Genomic DNA, 18,029 nt, shown 5'->3' on the forward strand with positions numbered 1-18,029 from the left:
CTTTGTCCTGGTCTGTTACTAGAAAGACATTAGACCTCAAAAGTTAGGAAATTTGGCTCTAGTTTTTGTGGAATGAAGAGAACTCATGAAAGCTACACATAAATATCTTTGGCATATGCAGGTCTTGTATCTCAGACTTTTTTTTTTTTTTTTTTGCGGTACGCGGGCCTCTCACTGCTGTGGCCTCTCCCGTTGCGGAGCACAGGCTCCGGACGCGCAGGCTCAGCGGCCATGGCTCACGGGCCCAGCCGCTCCGCAGCATGTGGGATCTTCCCGGACCGGGGCACGAACCCGTGTCCCCTGCATCGCCAGGCGGACTCCCAACCACTGCGCCACCAGGGAAGCCCATCTTAGACTCTTTGAAAGAGCTCTGGGTTAGGAAATCAGGTGAGCGGTGTCCTGGATGCAGTTGTCATAGGCTGGAACAATTTTCTGAGCGTCAGTTTTCCATCTTTAGATGGAATACTAATACCTGTCTTGCTAATTTATCAGGGGTGTCTGAGGAGCACACGACTTAATGCACAGAGTAGAGCTTTGTGGGATGAAAGTAAATCCTGATCATGTTGACCCTGACATGGTGTCAACGATCTCATGTGAGCAGCCCTTACAGCTTACAGAAGCCTTCCTTGTTCACTATCACACTTAACCTTGACATCAACCACATGAAGAGGAACTCCCATTTTACACATAACAAAGCTGAGGCTTAGAAATGTAAAATGAGTTATTAATGATCAAGAGACTTGTAAGTGAAAGTTACAAAGAATCTGGGTACCATCATTTCTGGACACACTATGAAATTCTTTAGAAATAACAGAACCTGTTTCTTTGGTTGGTGTCAGGTTCGGTTTTCACTAGGTTGTTTTTGTTTTTGTTTTACCATTCCTAGATATATTCAATTATCTTTGCAGCTTGAGTATTTGGTATTTCTTAGAAGTATTGCATCATTTGGGGAATTTAGTAGGCTAGCCAAAATAGTTTTGCCCTAAGCTTCAAACACTTTTTAAAAGTGTCTTCCTGGGCTTCCCTGGTGGCGCAGTGGTTGAGAGTCCGCCTGCCGATGCAGGAGACACGGGTTCGTGCCCCGGTCCGGGAAGATCCCACATGCTGCAGAGCGGCTGGGTCCATGAGCCATGGCCGCTGAGCCTGCGCGTCCGGAGCCTGTGCTCCACAACGGGAGAGGCCACAACAGTGAGAGGCCCATGTACCGCAAAAAACAAAAACAAACAAACAAACAAACAACAAAAAAAGTGTCTTCCTCACAATATCTGTATTTGACATTGCTTATTTATATACAAGAAGGTTTTCTGTGATCACCTGTAGCGTGCTGTCAGTGACTTAGAAGCCATGGACCTTTCCCTTAAGGAGTAAAAAGTCTAATGGGAGACATAGAGAACCCCAGTTAAATCATTATCAACTCACTAGATTGAACCCCTTTAATGAGCATGGTGTAACTTAGGACCGGGAATATCCATACAGTGGAATATTATTCAGATACTAAAAAAAGGAGTGAAGTATTGATCCATGCTACAACGTGGATGAACCTTGAAAACATTTTGATACGTGAAAGAAATCAGGTGCAAAGGACCACATACTGTATCATTTCATGTGTATGAGATATTTTCCAGGATAAGCAAATTCATTCAGAGAGAAAGTAGATTAGTGGTTGTTGCTTAGGGCTGGGCTGGAAGGGAGGATTCAGGGCAGGGGTAATTCCTAAAAGGTAAAGGGCTGCTTTGGGGGGCCATGAAAATATTCTAAAATTATATCATGGTGATAGTTGCAAAACTCTGAATATATGGAAAACCACTGACTCTATACTTGAAATGGATGAATTGAATGGTTTGTGAATTATATCTCAATAGAGGTGTTATAATGATTTTTAAAACAGGGTGGGGAGCAGAAGAGAAGGAGAGGAGGTGAGACAAAAACAAAACAAGAGGAGTGGTTCTTGGAATGTCTGCCTGACCCCACTGGAGGATGATTTGACAAGCCTCCCGGACGAGCTGAATCTGCTTCCATTTTCAGAAGTAGAGGGAATGGGATATCCCCGAGCTGCCCTGGAGGGAAACAGGTTTAATATTCCCCTGTTGGTAATACATAGTTTTAAAAAGCACAGATTTAAGGGAACTCTCAGAATGAGCACTGACCCATTTCCCCAAGACCTAAAGAAATTGGCATGACTGGGTGGACAGCTGACAGATGTGGAAAGTAAATGTCTTGTGTGTTTTCTGTCCTTTCATTCCCATCTTGATTTTTTTTCTTTTTAATGAGAGCCAGTGTCTGTGGGGAGAGAATCCATTTGCTGAAGAGAGTGGTTGTCTGTATGAGTCCTGCTGTGGAAACAGGACTTAGAGGTTCTACTGATGTATAGAAGCTCCTTCTCAAGGCCATACTCACATCCCCAGATCCAAGGTTCTCGTGTGTCTTCCCTACGTGTGCAAAATAAGTATGGCCTGGTTTTAGCTTCTTAGAACAGTTTGGGAGTTAGCACTTTACACTGCAGTGCTCATGGATATTAGCAGATAAAATAAGGCTTTAACTTGGGGGTGATTTTGAAGGTATTGAATAGCAGAGGTTTTCTTTTTTTTAACTAACAGAAGCTATACAGACATTAGGTCAGGGTCAAATTCAAAACAGGGCTAGATATTTTAAAAAAAGAGTACCACTTGGAATTCTGGAACATGTAGTAAGTATAAATATCTACACATTTTATAGAAGGCAAACATTCATTCAGGAGAACCGGAAGGAGTGAGTTATAGCTTATGTTTGTCCCTTGGGTGAATTAAATATGTATTTTTATGCTTTTACAAAGATATTAGCCAAAATAAAGGTGTTTTAGTGCCAGCTGGATTCGAAAACAAGTGAGACTGAGTTATTTACTTTCATTTACATTGTTACTACCATAAATCCTGTATTAGTTAGCAGTATTTTTAAACAAACCTGTCATTTTAAAATGTCAGTGTTTTTTTTTAATGTGTCCCCAACTAGCTTTGTACAATAACCAAATTAGGCAAGCAGTGATGATTATACTTCATGAAATATATAAACCAAATGGACTTAGACTGCTTTTTACTCTCATTTGCTCAGCTTCTTCCCGCATATGTAGTTAAGTGTTACAATCCCTTTAGGTTCTGTACATTTTGGTGTAAGGAAACTAATGGTTTTTCTATACTCGCAACCAAATGAAGTTCCTGAAGTTCTTCCCTACTGACAATGTCTAATAAAATACAATCAAGGAAAGTTGACCAACGGAGTGCAAATGAGACTAATATTTATTCTTGAGTGTGATGGAAGCATGAGAGTCAGAAGGGACAAACCATGGGGTATTAGGAAGAGAACTAGTTTGGGAAGCAGAAAACCCGAGTTCCCGCCTCCTAGTTCTGCCACAAACCTGCTGCGAGGCCCATGGCCTTACTGAGCTCAATTTCCTCATCTGGAAAATGAAGGGACCAGAACTAGATGATGGCGACAGTGTCTCTTCTAAAAGACTAGCCAGCATTTATCAGCCTGGTGTCCTGCCGCTGTGAGCTAATGAAGACGGCATAATTGAGCTTCTTCAATCTCAGTGAAGCTCCATGTGTCCTGGGTTTTATCTCCCCATGAATGTACCTGTGGCTTCTAATGATGAAAATGGGAGTTGCTAGAGTCTAAGATCAAGTTTAAGGACGAGGATGGGAGAATATCTGAGAGAAGGAGAAGAGGAGAAGAAATCACTTGAACTTGAAGACGGAAGAGACACAGGTTGGCATCTTCCTTCGCCACTACCTTGATGAGGCCTTGGGATGGCTCCCTTCATCGCCGGAGGGCCGTAGATTCCTCCTGTGTTAACAGGGCAGGTTCTCTGTTATTGGAGGCCAGGGAGACCGATGGGTGGGTGAAATCAGAGCTAATATAAAAGACCCGTTCTAGAGGGTATCTTCTCACCATCACCGCCTTGCATTGGAGTGAGTAACAGGGTACGGTTGGCCCTTGAATAACGCGGGCTTAGGGGTGCCAGCCCTTTGTACCCACGGGTTCCTCAGTATCTGCGATTCTGCATCCGTGGATTCAACCAACCTCGGTTTCAACTACCTGTGGATTGCGTGGTACTGTACTATTTACTATAGAAAAAAATCCACGTGTAAGTGGACCCACGCACCTCAAACCAAACGTGACTCAAGGCCTTGATGAGTTAAATGTATAGTTAAATGGAATTTGTTCTTCTTTCTGTCCTTTATCTATCAGTTAGTGGAGATGTCAGTGAAGCAGGGATTCCAGAAAGATAGGCTGAGGGACTTCCCTGGTGGTCCAGTGGGTAAGACTGTGCACTCCCAATGCAGTGGGCCCGGGTTCGGTCCCTAGTCGGGGAACTAGATCCCGCATGCATGCCGCAGTTAAGAAGCCTGCATGCCGCAACTAAGACCCGGTGCGGCCAAAAATAAATAAACAAATAAATAAATAGGGTGCGCCGGGAAGATGGCGGAAGAGTAAGACGCGGAGATCACCTTCCTCTCCACAGATACACCAGAAATACATCTACGCGTGGAACAACTCCTACGGAGCACCTACTGAACGCTGGCAGAAGACCTCAGACCTCCCAAAAGGCAAGGAACCCCCCACGTACCTGGTTAGGGCAAAAGAAAAAACTAAACAGAGACAAAAGGATAGGGACGGGTCCTGCACCAGCGGGAGAGAGCTGTGAAGGAGGAAAAGTGTCCACACACTAGGAAGCCCCTTCGCGGGTGGAGACTTCGGGAGGCGGAGTGGGGGAGCTTGGGAGCCGCGGAGGAGAGCACAGCAACAGGGGTGCGGAGGGCAGAGCGGACAGATTCCAGCGCAGAGGATCGGGCCGACCGGCACTCACCAGCCGAGAGGCTTGTCTGCTCACCCGCCGGGGCGGGCGGGGCTGGGAGCTGAGGCTCCGGCTTTTGTCGGAGCGCCGGGAGAGGACTGAGGTTGGCGGCGTGAACACAGCCTGCAGGGCGTTGGTGCGCCGCGGCTAGCCGGGAGAGAGTCCGGGGAAAAGTCTGGACCTGCCGAAGAGGCAAGAGACTTTTACGTCCCTCTTTGTTTCCTGGTGCACGAGGAGAGGGGATTAAGAACGCTGCTTGAGAGAGCTCCAGGGACGGGCGCGAGCCGCGGCTAAGAGTGCGGAGCCCAGAGACGGACATGGGACGCTAAGGCCGCTGCTGCCGCCGCCAGGAGGCCTGTGTGCGAACACAGGTCACTAGCCACACGCCCTTCCGGGGAGCCTGTGCAGCCCGCCACTGCCAGGGTCCCGGGATCCAGGGACGGCTCCCCCGGGAGAGCGCACGGCGCGCCTCAGGCTGCAGCGTCACGCCGGCCTCTGCCGCTGCAGGCCCGCCCCGCACTCCGTGCCCCTCCCTACCCCCCGGCCTGGGTGAGCCAGAGCCTCCGAATCAGCGGCTCCTTTAACCCCGTCCTGTCTGAGCAAAGAACAGACGCCCTCCGGCAACCTACACGCACAGGCGGGGCCAAATCCAAAGCTGAGCCCCTGGGAACTGTGAGAACAAAGAAAAGAAAGGGAAATCTCTCCCAGCAGCCTCAGAAGCAGCAGATTAAAGCTCCACAATCAACTTGATATACCCTGCATCTGTGGAATACCTGAATAGACAACGAATCATCCCAAATTAAGGAGCCCTGTGGATGAAAGGCTCTTGGTGCTGCAGCCAGGAGTCAGTGCTGTGCCTCTGAGGTGGGAGAGCCAACTTCAGGACACTGGTCCACAAGAGGCCTCCCAGCTGCACATAATATCAAACAGCAAAAATCTCCGAGAGATCTCCATCTCAACGCCAGCACCCAGCTTCACTCAACGACCAGCATGCTACAGTGCTGGACAGCCTATGCCAAACAACTAGCAAGACAGGAACACAACCCCACCCATTAGCAGAGAGGCTGCCCAAAATCATAATAAGTCTACAGACACCCCAAAACACACCACCAGACGTGGACCTGCCCACCAGAAAGACAAGATCCAGCCTCATCCACCAGAACACAGGCACTAGTACCCTCCACCAGGAAGCCTACACAACCCACCGAACCAACCTTAGCCACTGGGGACAGACACAAAAAACAACAGGAACTACGAACCTTCAGCCTGCAAAAAAGGAGACCCCAAACACAGTAAGATAAGCAAAATGAAAAGACAGAAAAACACACAGCAGATGAAGGAGCAAGATAAAAACCCACCAGACCTAACAAATGAAGAGGAAATAGGCAGTCTACCTGAAAAAGAATTCAGAATAATGATAGTAAGGTTGATCCGAAATCTTGGAGATAGAATGGACAATAGAATGGACAAATTGCAAGAATCAGTTAACAAGGACCTAGAAGAACTAAAGATGAAACAAGCAACGATGAACAACACAATAAATGAAATTAAAAGTACTCTAGATGGGATCAATAGCAGAATAACTGAGGCAGAAGAACGGATAAGTGACCTGGAAGATAAAATAGTGGAAATAACTACTGCAGAGCAGAATAAAGAAAAAAGAATGAAAAGAACTGAGGACAGTCTCAGAGACCTCTGGGACAACATTAAACGCACCAACATTCGAATTATAGGGGTTCCAGAAGAAGAAGAGAAAAAGAAAGGGACTGAGAAAATATTTGAAGAGATTAGAGTTGAAAACTTCCCTAATATGGGAAAGGAAATAGTTAATCAAGTCCAGGAAGCACAGAGAGTCCCATACAGGATAAATCCAAGGAGAAATACGCCAAGACACATATTAATCAAACTGTCAAAAATTAAATACAAAGAAAACATATTAAAAGCAGCAAGGGAAAAACAACAAATAACACACAAGGGAATCCCCATAAGGTTAACAGCTGATCTTTCAGCAGAAACTCTGCAAGCCAGAAGGGAGTGGCAGGACATATTGAAAGTGTTGAAGGAGAAAAACCTGCAACCAAGATTACTCTACCCAGCAAGGATCTCATTCAGATTTGATGGAGAAATTAAAACCTTTACAGACAAGCAAAAGCTGAGAGAGTTCAGCACCACCAAACCAGCTCTACAACAACTGCTAAAGGAACTCCTCTAGGCAAGAAACACAAAAGAAGGAAAGGACCTACAATAACGAACCCAAAACAATTAAGAAAATGGGAATAGGAACACACATATCGATAATTACCTTAAACGTAAATGGACTAAATGCTCCCACCAAAAGACACAGATTGGCTGAATGGATACAAAAACAAGACCCATATATTTGCTGTCTACAAGAGACCCACTTCAGACCTAGAGACACATACAGACTGAAAGTAAGGGGATGGAAAAAGGTATTTCATGCAAATGGAAACCAAAAGAAAGCTGGAGTAGCAATTCTCATATCAGACAAAATAGACTTTAAAACAAAGACTATTAGAAGAGACAAAGAAGGACACTACATAATGATCAAGGGATCGATCCAAGAGGAAGATATAACAATTGTAAATATTTATGCACCCAACATAGGTGCACCTCAATACATAAGGCAAATACTGACAACCATAAAAGGGGAAATCGACAGTAACACATTCATAGTAGGGGACTTTAACACCCCACTTTCACCCATGGACAGATCATCCAAAATGAAAATACATAAGGAAACACAAGCTTTAAATGATACATTAAACGAGATGGAGTTAATTGATATTTATAGGACATTCCATCCAAAAACAACAGAATACACATTTTTCTCAAGTGCTCATGGAACGTTCTCCAGGATAGATCATATCTTGGGTCACAAATCAAGCCTTGGCAAATTTAAGAAAATTGAAATTGTATCAAGTATCTTTTCTGACCACAACGCCGTGAGACTAGATATCAATTACAGGAAAAGATCTGTAAAAAATACAAACACATGGAGGCTAAACAATACACTACTTAATAATGAAGTGATCACTGAAGAAATCAAAGAGGAAATCAAAAAATATCTAGAAACAAATGACAATGGAGACACAACGACCCAAAACCTGTGGGATGCAGCAAAAGCAGTTCTAAGGGGGAAGTTTATAGCAATACAAGCCCACCTTAAGAAGCAGGAAACATCTCGAATAAACAACCTAACCTTGCACCTCAAGCAATTAGAGAAAGAAGAACAAAAAAAACCCAAAGCTAGTAGAAGGAAAGAAATCATAAAAATCAGATCAGAAATAAATGAAAAAGAAATGAAGGAAACAATAGCAAAGATCAATAAAACTAAAAGCTGGTTCTTTGAGAAGATAAACAAAACAGATAAACCACTAGCCAGACTCATCAAGAAAAAAAGGGAGAAGACTCAAATCAATAGAATTAGAAATGAAAAAGGAGAGGTAACAACTGACACTGCAGAAATAAAAGAGATCATGAGAGATTACGACAAGCAACTCTATGCCAATAAAATGGACAATCTGGAAGAAATGGACAAATTCTTAGAAATGCACAACCTGCCAAGACTGAATCAGGAAGAAATAGAAAATATGAACAGACCAATCACAAGCACTGAAATTGAAACTGTGATTAAAAATCTTCCAACAAAGAAAAGCCCAGGACCAGATGGCTTCACAGGCGAATTCTATCAAACATTTAGAGAAGAGCTAACACCTATCCTTCTCAAACTCTTCCAAAATATAGCAGAGGGAGGAACACTCCCAAACTCCTTCTACGAGGCCACCATCACCTTGATACCAAAACCAGACAAGGATGTCACAAAGAAAGAAAACTACAGGCCAATATCACTGATGAACATAGATGCAAAAATCCTCAACAAAATACTAGCAAACAGAATCCAACAGCACATTAAAAGGATCATACACCATGATCAAGTGGGGTTTATTCCAGGAATGCAAGGATTCTTCAATATACGCAAATCTATCAATGTAATAAACCATATTAACAAACTGAAGGAGAAAAACCATATGATCATCTCAATAGATGCAGAGAAAGCTTTTGACAAAATTCAACACCCATTTATGATAAAAACCCTGCAGAAAGTAGGCATAGAGGGAACTTTCCTCAACATAATAAAGGCCATATATGACAAGCCCACAGCAAACATCATCCTCAATGGTGAAAAACTGAAAGCATTTCCACTAAGATCAGGAACAAGACAAGGTTGCCCACTCTCACCACTCTTATTCAACATAGTTTTGGAAGTTTTAGCCACAGCAATCAGAGAAGAAAAGGAAATAAAAGGAATCCAAATCGGAAAAGAAGAAGTAAAGCTGTCACTGTTTGCAGATGACATGATCCTATACATAGAGAATCCTAAAGATGCTACCAGAAAACTACTAGAGCTAATCAATGAATTTGGTAAAGTGGCAGGATACAAAATTAATGCACAGAAATCTCTGGCATTCCTATACACTAAGGATGAAAAATCTGAAAGTGAAATCAAGAAAACACTCCCATTTACCACTGCAACAAAAAGAATAAAATATCTAGGAATAAACCTACCTAAGGAGACAAAAGACCTGTATGCAGAAAATTATAAGACACTGATGAAAGAAATTAAAGATGATACAAATAGATGGAGAGATATACCATGTTCTTGGATTGGAAGAATCAACATTGTGAAAATGACTCTACTACCCAAAGCAATCTATAGATTCAATGCAATCCCTATCAAACTACCACTGGCATTTTTCACAGAACTAGAACAAAAATTTTGCAATTTGTATGGAAACACAAAAGACCCCGAATAGCCAAAGCAATCTTGAGAACGAAAGAAGGAACTGGAGGAATCAGGCTCCCAGACTTCAGACTATACTACAAAGCTACAGTTATCAAGACGGTATGGTACTGGCACAAAAACAGAAAGATAGATCAATGGAACAGGATAGAAAGCCCAGAGATAAACCCACGCACATATGGTCACCTTATCTTTGACAAAGGAGGCAGAAATATACAGTGGAGAAAGGACAGCCTCTTCAATAAGTGGTGCTGGGAAAACTGGACAGCTACATGTAAAAGTATGAGATTAGATCACTCCCTAACACCATACACAAAAATAAGCTCAAAATGGGTTAAAGACCTAAATGTAAGGCCAGAAACTATCAAACTCTTAGAGGAAAACATAGGCAGAACACTCTATGACATAAATCACAGCAAGGTCCTTTTTGACCCACCTCCTAGAGAAATGGAAATAAAACCAAAAGTAAACAAATGGGACCTAATGAAACTTAAAAGCTTTTGCGCAGCAAAGGAAACCATAAAGAAGACCAAAAGACAACCCTCAGAATGGGAGAAAATATTTGCAAATGAAGCAACTGACAAAGGATTGATCTCCAAAATTTATAAGCAGCTCATGCAGCTTAATAACAAAAGAACAAACAACCCAATCCAAAAATGGGCAGAAGACCTAAATAGACATTTCTCCAAAGAAGATATACAGAGTGCCAACAAACACATGAAAGAATGCTCAACATCACTAATCATTAGAGAAATGCAAATCAAAACTACAATGAGATATCATCTCACACCAGTCAGAATGGCCATCATCAAAAAATCTAGAAACAATAAATGCTGGAGAGGGTGTGGAGAAAAGGGAACCCTCTTACACTGTTGGTGGGAATGTAAATTGATACAGCCACTGTGGAGAACAGTATGGAGGTTCCTTAAAAAGCTACAAATAGAACTACCATATGACCCAGCAATCCCACTACTGGGCATATACCCTGAGAAAACCATAATTCAAAAAGAGTCATGTACCAAAATGTTCATTGCAGCTCTATTTACAATAGCCCAGAGATGGAAACAACCTAAGTGTCCATCATCGGATGAATGGATAAAGAAGATGTGGCACATATATACAATGGAATATTACTCAGCCATAAAAAGAGACGAAACTGAGCTATTTGTAATGAGGTGGATAGACCTAGAGTCTGTCATACAGAGTGAAGTAAGTCAGAAAGAGAGAGACAAATACCGTATGCTAACACATATATATGGAATTAAAAAAAAAAAAATGTCATGAAAAACCTAGGGGTGAAACAGGAATAAAGACACAGACTTACTAGAGAATGGACTTGAGGCCATGGGGAGGGGGAAGGGTAAACTGTGACAAAGCGATAAAGAGGCATGGACATATATACACTACCAAACGTAAGGCAGTTAGCTAGTGGGAAGCAGCCGCATAGCACAGGGAGATCAGCTCGGTGCTTTGTGACCGCCTGGAGGGGTGGGATAGGGAGGGTGGGAGGGAGGGAGACGCAAGCGGGAAGAGATATGGGAATATATGTGTATATATAACTGATTCATTTTGTTGTGAAGCTGAAACTAACATACCATTGTAAAGCAATTATACTCCAATAAAGATGTTAAAAAATAAATAAATAAATAAATAAATAAATAAATAAATATTTTTTTAAAAAACCCAAAAGATAGGCTGTACAGACAGAAAACAAAGGCCTTTGGTCAATGAAGAGTAAATTGAGGTGGGTTTTTTTTAGGTTGAAGGGTAAATGCATTTTTAAATTGAGATATAGTTGATTTACAATATTATATTAGTTTCAGGTGTAAAACATAGTGACTCAAAATTTTAATAGAGGGCTTCCCTGCTGGTGCAGTGGTTAAGAATCCGCCTGCCAATGCAGGGGACATGGGTTCGATCCCTGGTCCGGGAAGATCCCACATGCCGCGGAGCAACTAAGCCCGCGAGCCACAACTACTGAAGCCCGTGTGCCTAGAGCCTGTGCTCTGTGGCAAGAGAAGCCACCGCCATGAGAAGCCCGCGCACCACAGCGAAGAGCAGCCCCCACTCGCCGCAACTAGAGAAAGCCCGCGTGCAGCAACGAAGACCCAACGCAGCCAAAGCAATTTTTTTAATAGATTATACTCCATTTATAGTTATTATAAAATATTGGCTCTAGTCCCTGTGCTGTATAATATATGCTTGCAGCTTATCTATTTTATACATAGTGGTTTGTATCTCTTAGTCCCATATCCCTGATGTGCCCCTCCCCCTGGGTTTTGAGTTTTCAGTGTCACCATATCATGCCAAATTTCCTTCTATCCTATAGAAAACAGTTGGAAGAACATTCTCACTTGCTAAGAGTGCAGAGCCCTCGAGTTGCACTTTGGGGCTCAACTTCCTAGTATGAAAGTGAGTTTTCACACTGAGAGGACTAGTGCACTCTTTCCTCATCAGTGTGAGGAAACCTGAATTGTTCAGACCAGTACTATGGTGATGAATTCCGATTTCTGGCTTGAGCATTTCCTCGTGGGCCGTGGATCCCTTTTTTTTTTGGTTGGAAAACCGGCCTGGGAGTGGAAAGGGGCATCAGATCATCAGGGGACAGACATCGGCTTTCCTGTGGCCTCTGCAGGGCTCACAGGTTCAAACACAACCTCCCTGAAACCAAAGAACTTTAATTGAGTAGGTAAAGAGGTCCTCATAATTATAAACAGCAGTAGGTATAACAAGAGGCTAAATACCTAGCTGGGGTTTTAATTAGCTGGTGCTTCAAATTAGTCATTTTGGTTTCAGTCAGAAATCAGTGACGTTCTGCACTGTGAAAACCTCATCACCCTGTAGTTTGTTCCTCATTATACTTCGCCCGGTGAAGCTTTCAGTACAACGCCCTGCTGAGCAAAAAAGGAAAAAACGGGAGAGATTTGGTTGCATTCCAAGAGCAGTGAAACTCTATGGAGATTAAGTTCATTCTCACCAGAGATATGAGAATTAGCTGTTCTTTGTTGTATGTGTTAAAAAATGCAGCAGATAACACCCATGTGCACGCTCAATCTGCTCTTCCGATTTTTCGTCTGGAATTTGGTAGCTTAATGAACTGATGCAAAACGCAGCCAAGAGCCTTCTCACAAATCCAGCCTGGGTCGAAAGCCCCAAGCGCCCTGACTGCCGGCCGCTTGAAGGTTCTCATGCATGTTGAAGCACGTTTCCTTTCTTCTCTTCCTTTCTTTCCTTTCGGGTTTTAATTATCTTGCCCTCAGAGGAAGAGGAAGGTAGTTTGCAAAGCCAAGAGACCAAAGTCCCTTGGTTCTCCTCATGGGACAATGAAATGGGATCCCCGGGACTGTCATTCTGGGCTGTCAGGTGCAAGGAGCGAACAGAGAGCTGGAAAACTGACATATGGCTCGCGTTCCTTGGAAGCGTGAGGCTTCTGCTCTCATGTGTGCACGGAGCATCATGGCTGCAGCAAACCCTCTTCCCAGGTCCCACCCCCACTGAATATTGCTTTAACTTGTCCCCTCATCCCACCCCTGACACCCCATCGTTCTTACATTTCGGCAAACTGACGATGGGCTCAGGTTACACAGGGCCAGTGTATGATGCTGAGAGTGAGTCTTGTGCTCTACGCTTCATGGACCCCAGATGTTACCGTTGACTCCACGTCAGCCTCCAACACAGAGACATTGTGTCACGTGGCGGCCGTTTGGGGTTCTCATCTCAGCTCGTGAATGGGAATGACAGATGATGCCAACAAACGTAATACCTGTGGATGGCATCCGGGACTGTGAACGATGGGCTGGCTTTCAGTAGTACCTGGACTCGGCGTCTTTGTTGACCAGGCGGGGCCCAGACGTGAGGCCTGGGCTTTGGGTGGAGCTCTGGGGTGTCTTTGATGTTCCCAGACGGTGCTGACATTTGCTGGGCATACCTATGAGTGATCCGGTGAGCTCCTCTGTATCTGGCATGGTTTGCATTATGAAAGGATAATGTCCATGTAAACATCCTGTAAATGTTGCCACGATTTTTAGATGGGGAAATGAAGTGCTGTTTATCCAGGAGATAAGGCTATCAGGGTCACTTAGAATTTGTCAGTTCACGTATTCCTGTGGAGAAAGGCGGATGGTTAGGTGTATTGACCTGTTACACTCCATCTATATCAATATCTAGTTACGCTACCATGGATATTGCATGCTCTGGGATCTTATTTTGTAAATTAACATTATGATACTCACGAGCAAACTAGGCTACCAATGATAGGTATTAAGGTTTGGAATGTATTCAAAACCTGTCGACTGTACTTGTATATCATAACAGTATATCTCTTATAGATCCTTTAGCTCTTATGTTCGTTTGCATGTCAATTACCTAATTAAGTCTTCACATGACATTACAGGTTTCGTCTGCTAGCCGAAAGTAGAGCGTTCCTATGAAAACTTTCAGAAGCAAAATGGTGTAAAAGTGAAGCGTATCCCCCCAATTTCTGCAAGTTCTCATTATGCCACTTGGCTTTTAAGAAAGACCTATGTTAGTAAGGGAATGACGTTTTTTGTAAAAGAGAAAATCCTCTTCGGATTTTTTTTTCCGTTAGCGAACAAAGGTACTAACACAGGTCTCTCGTAAAAGTGGCTTAGTGCAAACGTTTGGAAAGCAGGGGATACCTGTATTAACATGGGGAAGGAAAGCAACATTTATACAGCACGCGCTAGGCATTTTATGTACATATATAATTGAAATTTTCCCAGTGTATATGTACTCACTTGGAGTGGAATTACAATCAAAAGCGGGGGGGGGGAACCCAATGAACAAAATAAAATCCACTACAGTGAGACTTATAGATGATGGTTTAGTATGCATAGTCTTGCATGATGAAGAAAATAATTGTTTTCTTAATAAGGAAGCATTCCATTCTATAAAATCCAAGGACCCAGAATGTATCTTAGATATAGCCTGGAAGCTTTTGTACTGATCCTCCAATGGGAAAGCCTGAAATGTCATGAGAGTCAGGGTTACACAGTGTTTATAAAACATTTGTGCCCTAAGGTCATTCAAAGGTTTTTACACCTCTTTTCATTGTTAGTAGTTTGTTGGTCAAGCCAGACCCCTTTCTTTGCGAACAGTTTCCCACAAAACAAGAAGGAGTGTGACTGATTGGGTGGCTTGGATTTTTGTAGACTTCTGAAGATGTTCTTAAACTCTCCTTTGATTTTTCTTTTCTTTTTTTGTGTTTTGGCCGCCCCACGTGGCATGCGGGATTCTTAGTTCCCAGACCAGGGATCAAACCCAGGCCCCCTGCAGTGAAAGCTCGGACTCCTAACCACTGGACCGCCAGGGAATTCCCTCTCCTTTGCTTTCATTACCACAGGCTAACACTAGCTGTGGGCCCAGGACAGAATTCCAGTTTATCCACAATAACATATTTGATAATTCCTTTCCCTTAGGACTTCGTGACATCTGTGAATTCTGAGCCCTAGGCCGTTGGCAACACAACGCAACCCGAATTCAGTACTTTTTTGCGCAGTGGACTGACTTTGGGGGACTCTGCTGTAATTGCCTGTAGTGATCAAGTAAGGACAAGGCAAGAGGATTATGCCTTACTTAAGTGGTCACGAGTACAGTTTCTAATAAGCAAGTTTCTGTTTTCTTCTGTATTCGGAAGAACTGGTCAGGGTCTTAAACCCATTGAGAATAAAGAAGAGGAGGCCTGCTCTCTATGCAGTATCAGTTCGGGTAGCCTCGGCTTGTTGTTTTGTTTTTTCTCCTTATTGATAACAAGGGAGATCTAAATAACTTACATGACTAATTCATCTTTGTCTCCTTTTGTCTTTTCTCTTTGCATGTCAGTCACTATGAACAAGACCGTAGTGCACTTAAGAAAAGGGAATGGGAGCGGAGAAACCAAGAAGTCCAGCAAGAAGACGATCTCTTTTCTTCAGGCTTTGATCTTTTTGGGGAGCCCTACAAGGTAGCTGAATATGTATGTCATTTATCTTTCTGGAAAATGGTTGCCTGTTATATTTTTGAATGCACTAATCAACACTTAATCTATTTGCAAAACACCCAAATCATCTCCGGGAGAATATGTTTTACAAATGAAATATATACATACGCTGTATTGGGGGCGATGGCAAGTTTCTGAGGAAGTCTTCAGAGACAAATTCCATCTTCTTGGGGGAACACAGTAGGATTTGCAAGGGACTTATGAGACTTCCTGTCTCCAAAGAATTCTTTCCTGCCCAACACTACCTACAGCAAGGAGTGCCCCCTGACGCTTTGTCTCACTTTGATTATCAGCGTGGCAGCCCCTGAAGACTTCATCAGAATGTCCATGGATATGTCGGTTTCTCCTCCCAATCAGTGCCATCCATGGCAAGGCCGCTGCTTTCTGTTTCCATTTTAGGTTGTTAGCAGCTGTTCAGTGGTTCGAGTACTCTTTGAAAATCACTGTTCTAGGAGAAAGGGCAAAGCCAATCATTTTTTCCCCAGTGATTAATAATCATGGGTTAGGAGACTGCCTCAACCAGAAGAGCTAGTGTAGCTAGGTTGATTTTCTAGTGGTATTCTGGCTAGTGTGTAGCTCCAATAATGATCACACTTCTATGTCTACAAGTATTGATTTCACAGTGACTGCCTCTGAACGTTCTATTTGGGGTGGGGTTGGGAGAAGAATCTTGGTGAATTGCTGGCAGCTGGTTGGTTTTTATTGACATTTACTAGCAGGGTAATTTTCTGTAATGAAACACAAATGATCTAAGAGGTAAAACAACAATAGAGGAAATGTTCACGAGTTGTGATTTTAGAAGAGCACCATTTAGGAGACAGTGACTGGGGTAGACAGTAAGCTGTCTGGACTGGTGACCAGTGAGACCAGAGTCCCGGTGCCTTGTTGAGACTGAGCTAGCAGCTGTTGATTGAGATACTCAGGTGCCTTCCAAATTTGGTAAGTCTGACAAAGAGACTATTAGTTTTCAATTTGTCAATAATAGTATAATCCTTAATAATCCATTTTTCCTATCTCAATTGATTTAATTTCTATACTGCCTTTGAATGTGCGCATGTAGAGATATGGTTAGCTTGACAAGGATTTATTGAAGGCCCACTGTGTGCCAGCCACGTCTTAGACTAGTGTCCAAAGGGAAATAAGACGTAGACCCTGCCTTCAAGGAATTCCTTGTCCAGTGGCAGAGATCATCACGAATGAGTGAGGGCATGACCGCATGGTAACTGCTGAAGAGGTAGGCAGGGGAAAGATGCCCGAAGCCTTCTTACCTCGTACCAAGGAGTTTGGACATGAGTCTGTACGCGAAGAGAAGTCATCGCAAGTTTTAAAGTTAGGACGTGGCTGGGACAGACGAAGAATTGTAAAGATGATGTTGGAAGTGTGGAGAGTGGTGGGTTGGAGGGAAGGGAAACTAGAGGCAGATAAAGAAGCTATTGTCGTTGGCTGAGGGGGGTTCATGGCAGGCTGGATTTAGAGTAGAGCCAGGAAGTTGAAGTGATAGGGCAGGTGTCTGCCTGGAGGTGGGGAGTGTGCGATAGGAATGAACGATTCCGATCTTTTAGATTTGAGAGGAGGCTGGTGTTATTAACAGGTTGTTCAGGAGGACAACAAGGTTGGTGCTTGTAGAGAAAAGGTAATTAATTCTGCTTTGAGCGTGATGGGTTTAAGATGCCAGTGGATGTCAAGGGAGAGATATCCAGTAGGCTCGGGGTGTATGGATCTGGAGCTAATGAGAGTGGTCAGGAGAGAGAGTTAGGTGTTACTACGTAGGTGGCAGTGGAAGCTGTGAGAATGGGTATTATCACTAAGCCAGATGGCCGGGTAAGGAGAACAAGGAGAGAATCTTGAGGAGCAGTAACATTTAAGGGGTGAAAGGGAGAGTCGTTTTCTTTGGTGATGGTGGTAGTCATTGTGGGTTGGGGAGTAAATGGGAAAAGGTGAAATAAAGAAAGAGAGGCAGTGAATGTACACTTGATCTTGCAGAGAGTCTTTGTATGGAGGGGGGAAGAAAGGAAGATACGTAGAACGAAAGGGGAACAATTGTTTGGAAGGAAGCTTTTTTTAAGGGGAGAGAAACGTGAACATGTTTAGAGATTGACGGGAAGGAACCAATGTCAGTGGAGAAGGCGAGGGTGAAGACACAGGAGAGAGAGGTGATGATGAGCAGAGCAAGGTCCCAGAGGAGATGAGAAAATACAAAACTGAGAACATGTGAAGAGTGATGAGCCTTGGGGAGGAAGGTGGGAATGGAATGTTAGGATGAGGAAGAAGCAGGAGAGTGGAAGGGAGACTGGGGACACGATAAGGAGCTGTGGCCTCCATATTTTCTAGAAAGTGGAAGAGAGGTCAAAGGATGATAGATGCCTCATCCCTTCTTG

At 43.4% G+C, this 18,029-nt stretch overlaps 1 protein-coding gene across 3 annotated transcripts in view; it reads left to right on the top strand.

Moving 5' to 3' along the window:
- The window catches only part of AFF2 (ALF transcription elongation factor 2), a 499,541-nt gene that overhangs the window by 146,969 nt on the left and 334,543 nt on the right, over positions 1-18,029 (top strand). For all 3 annotated transcript variants that reach the window (XM_049704394.1, XM_033416854.2, XM_049704395.1), the window contains exon 2: positions 15,495-15,615. In XM_049704394.1, the coding sequence (XP_049560351.1) occupies positions 15,495-15,615 (121 nt within the window). The remainder of the gene's footprint in view (positions 1-15,494; positions 15,616-18,029) is intronic.

The sequence above is a fragment of the Orcinus orca genome, chromosome X (genome assembly GCF_937001465.1).
Source record: "Orcinus orca chromosome X, mOrcOrc1.1, whole genome shotgun sequence".
Taxonomy (NCBI): Eukaryota; Metazoa; Chordata; class Mammalia; order Artiodactyla; family Delphinidae; genus Orcinus; species Orcinus orca.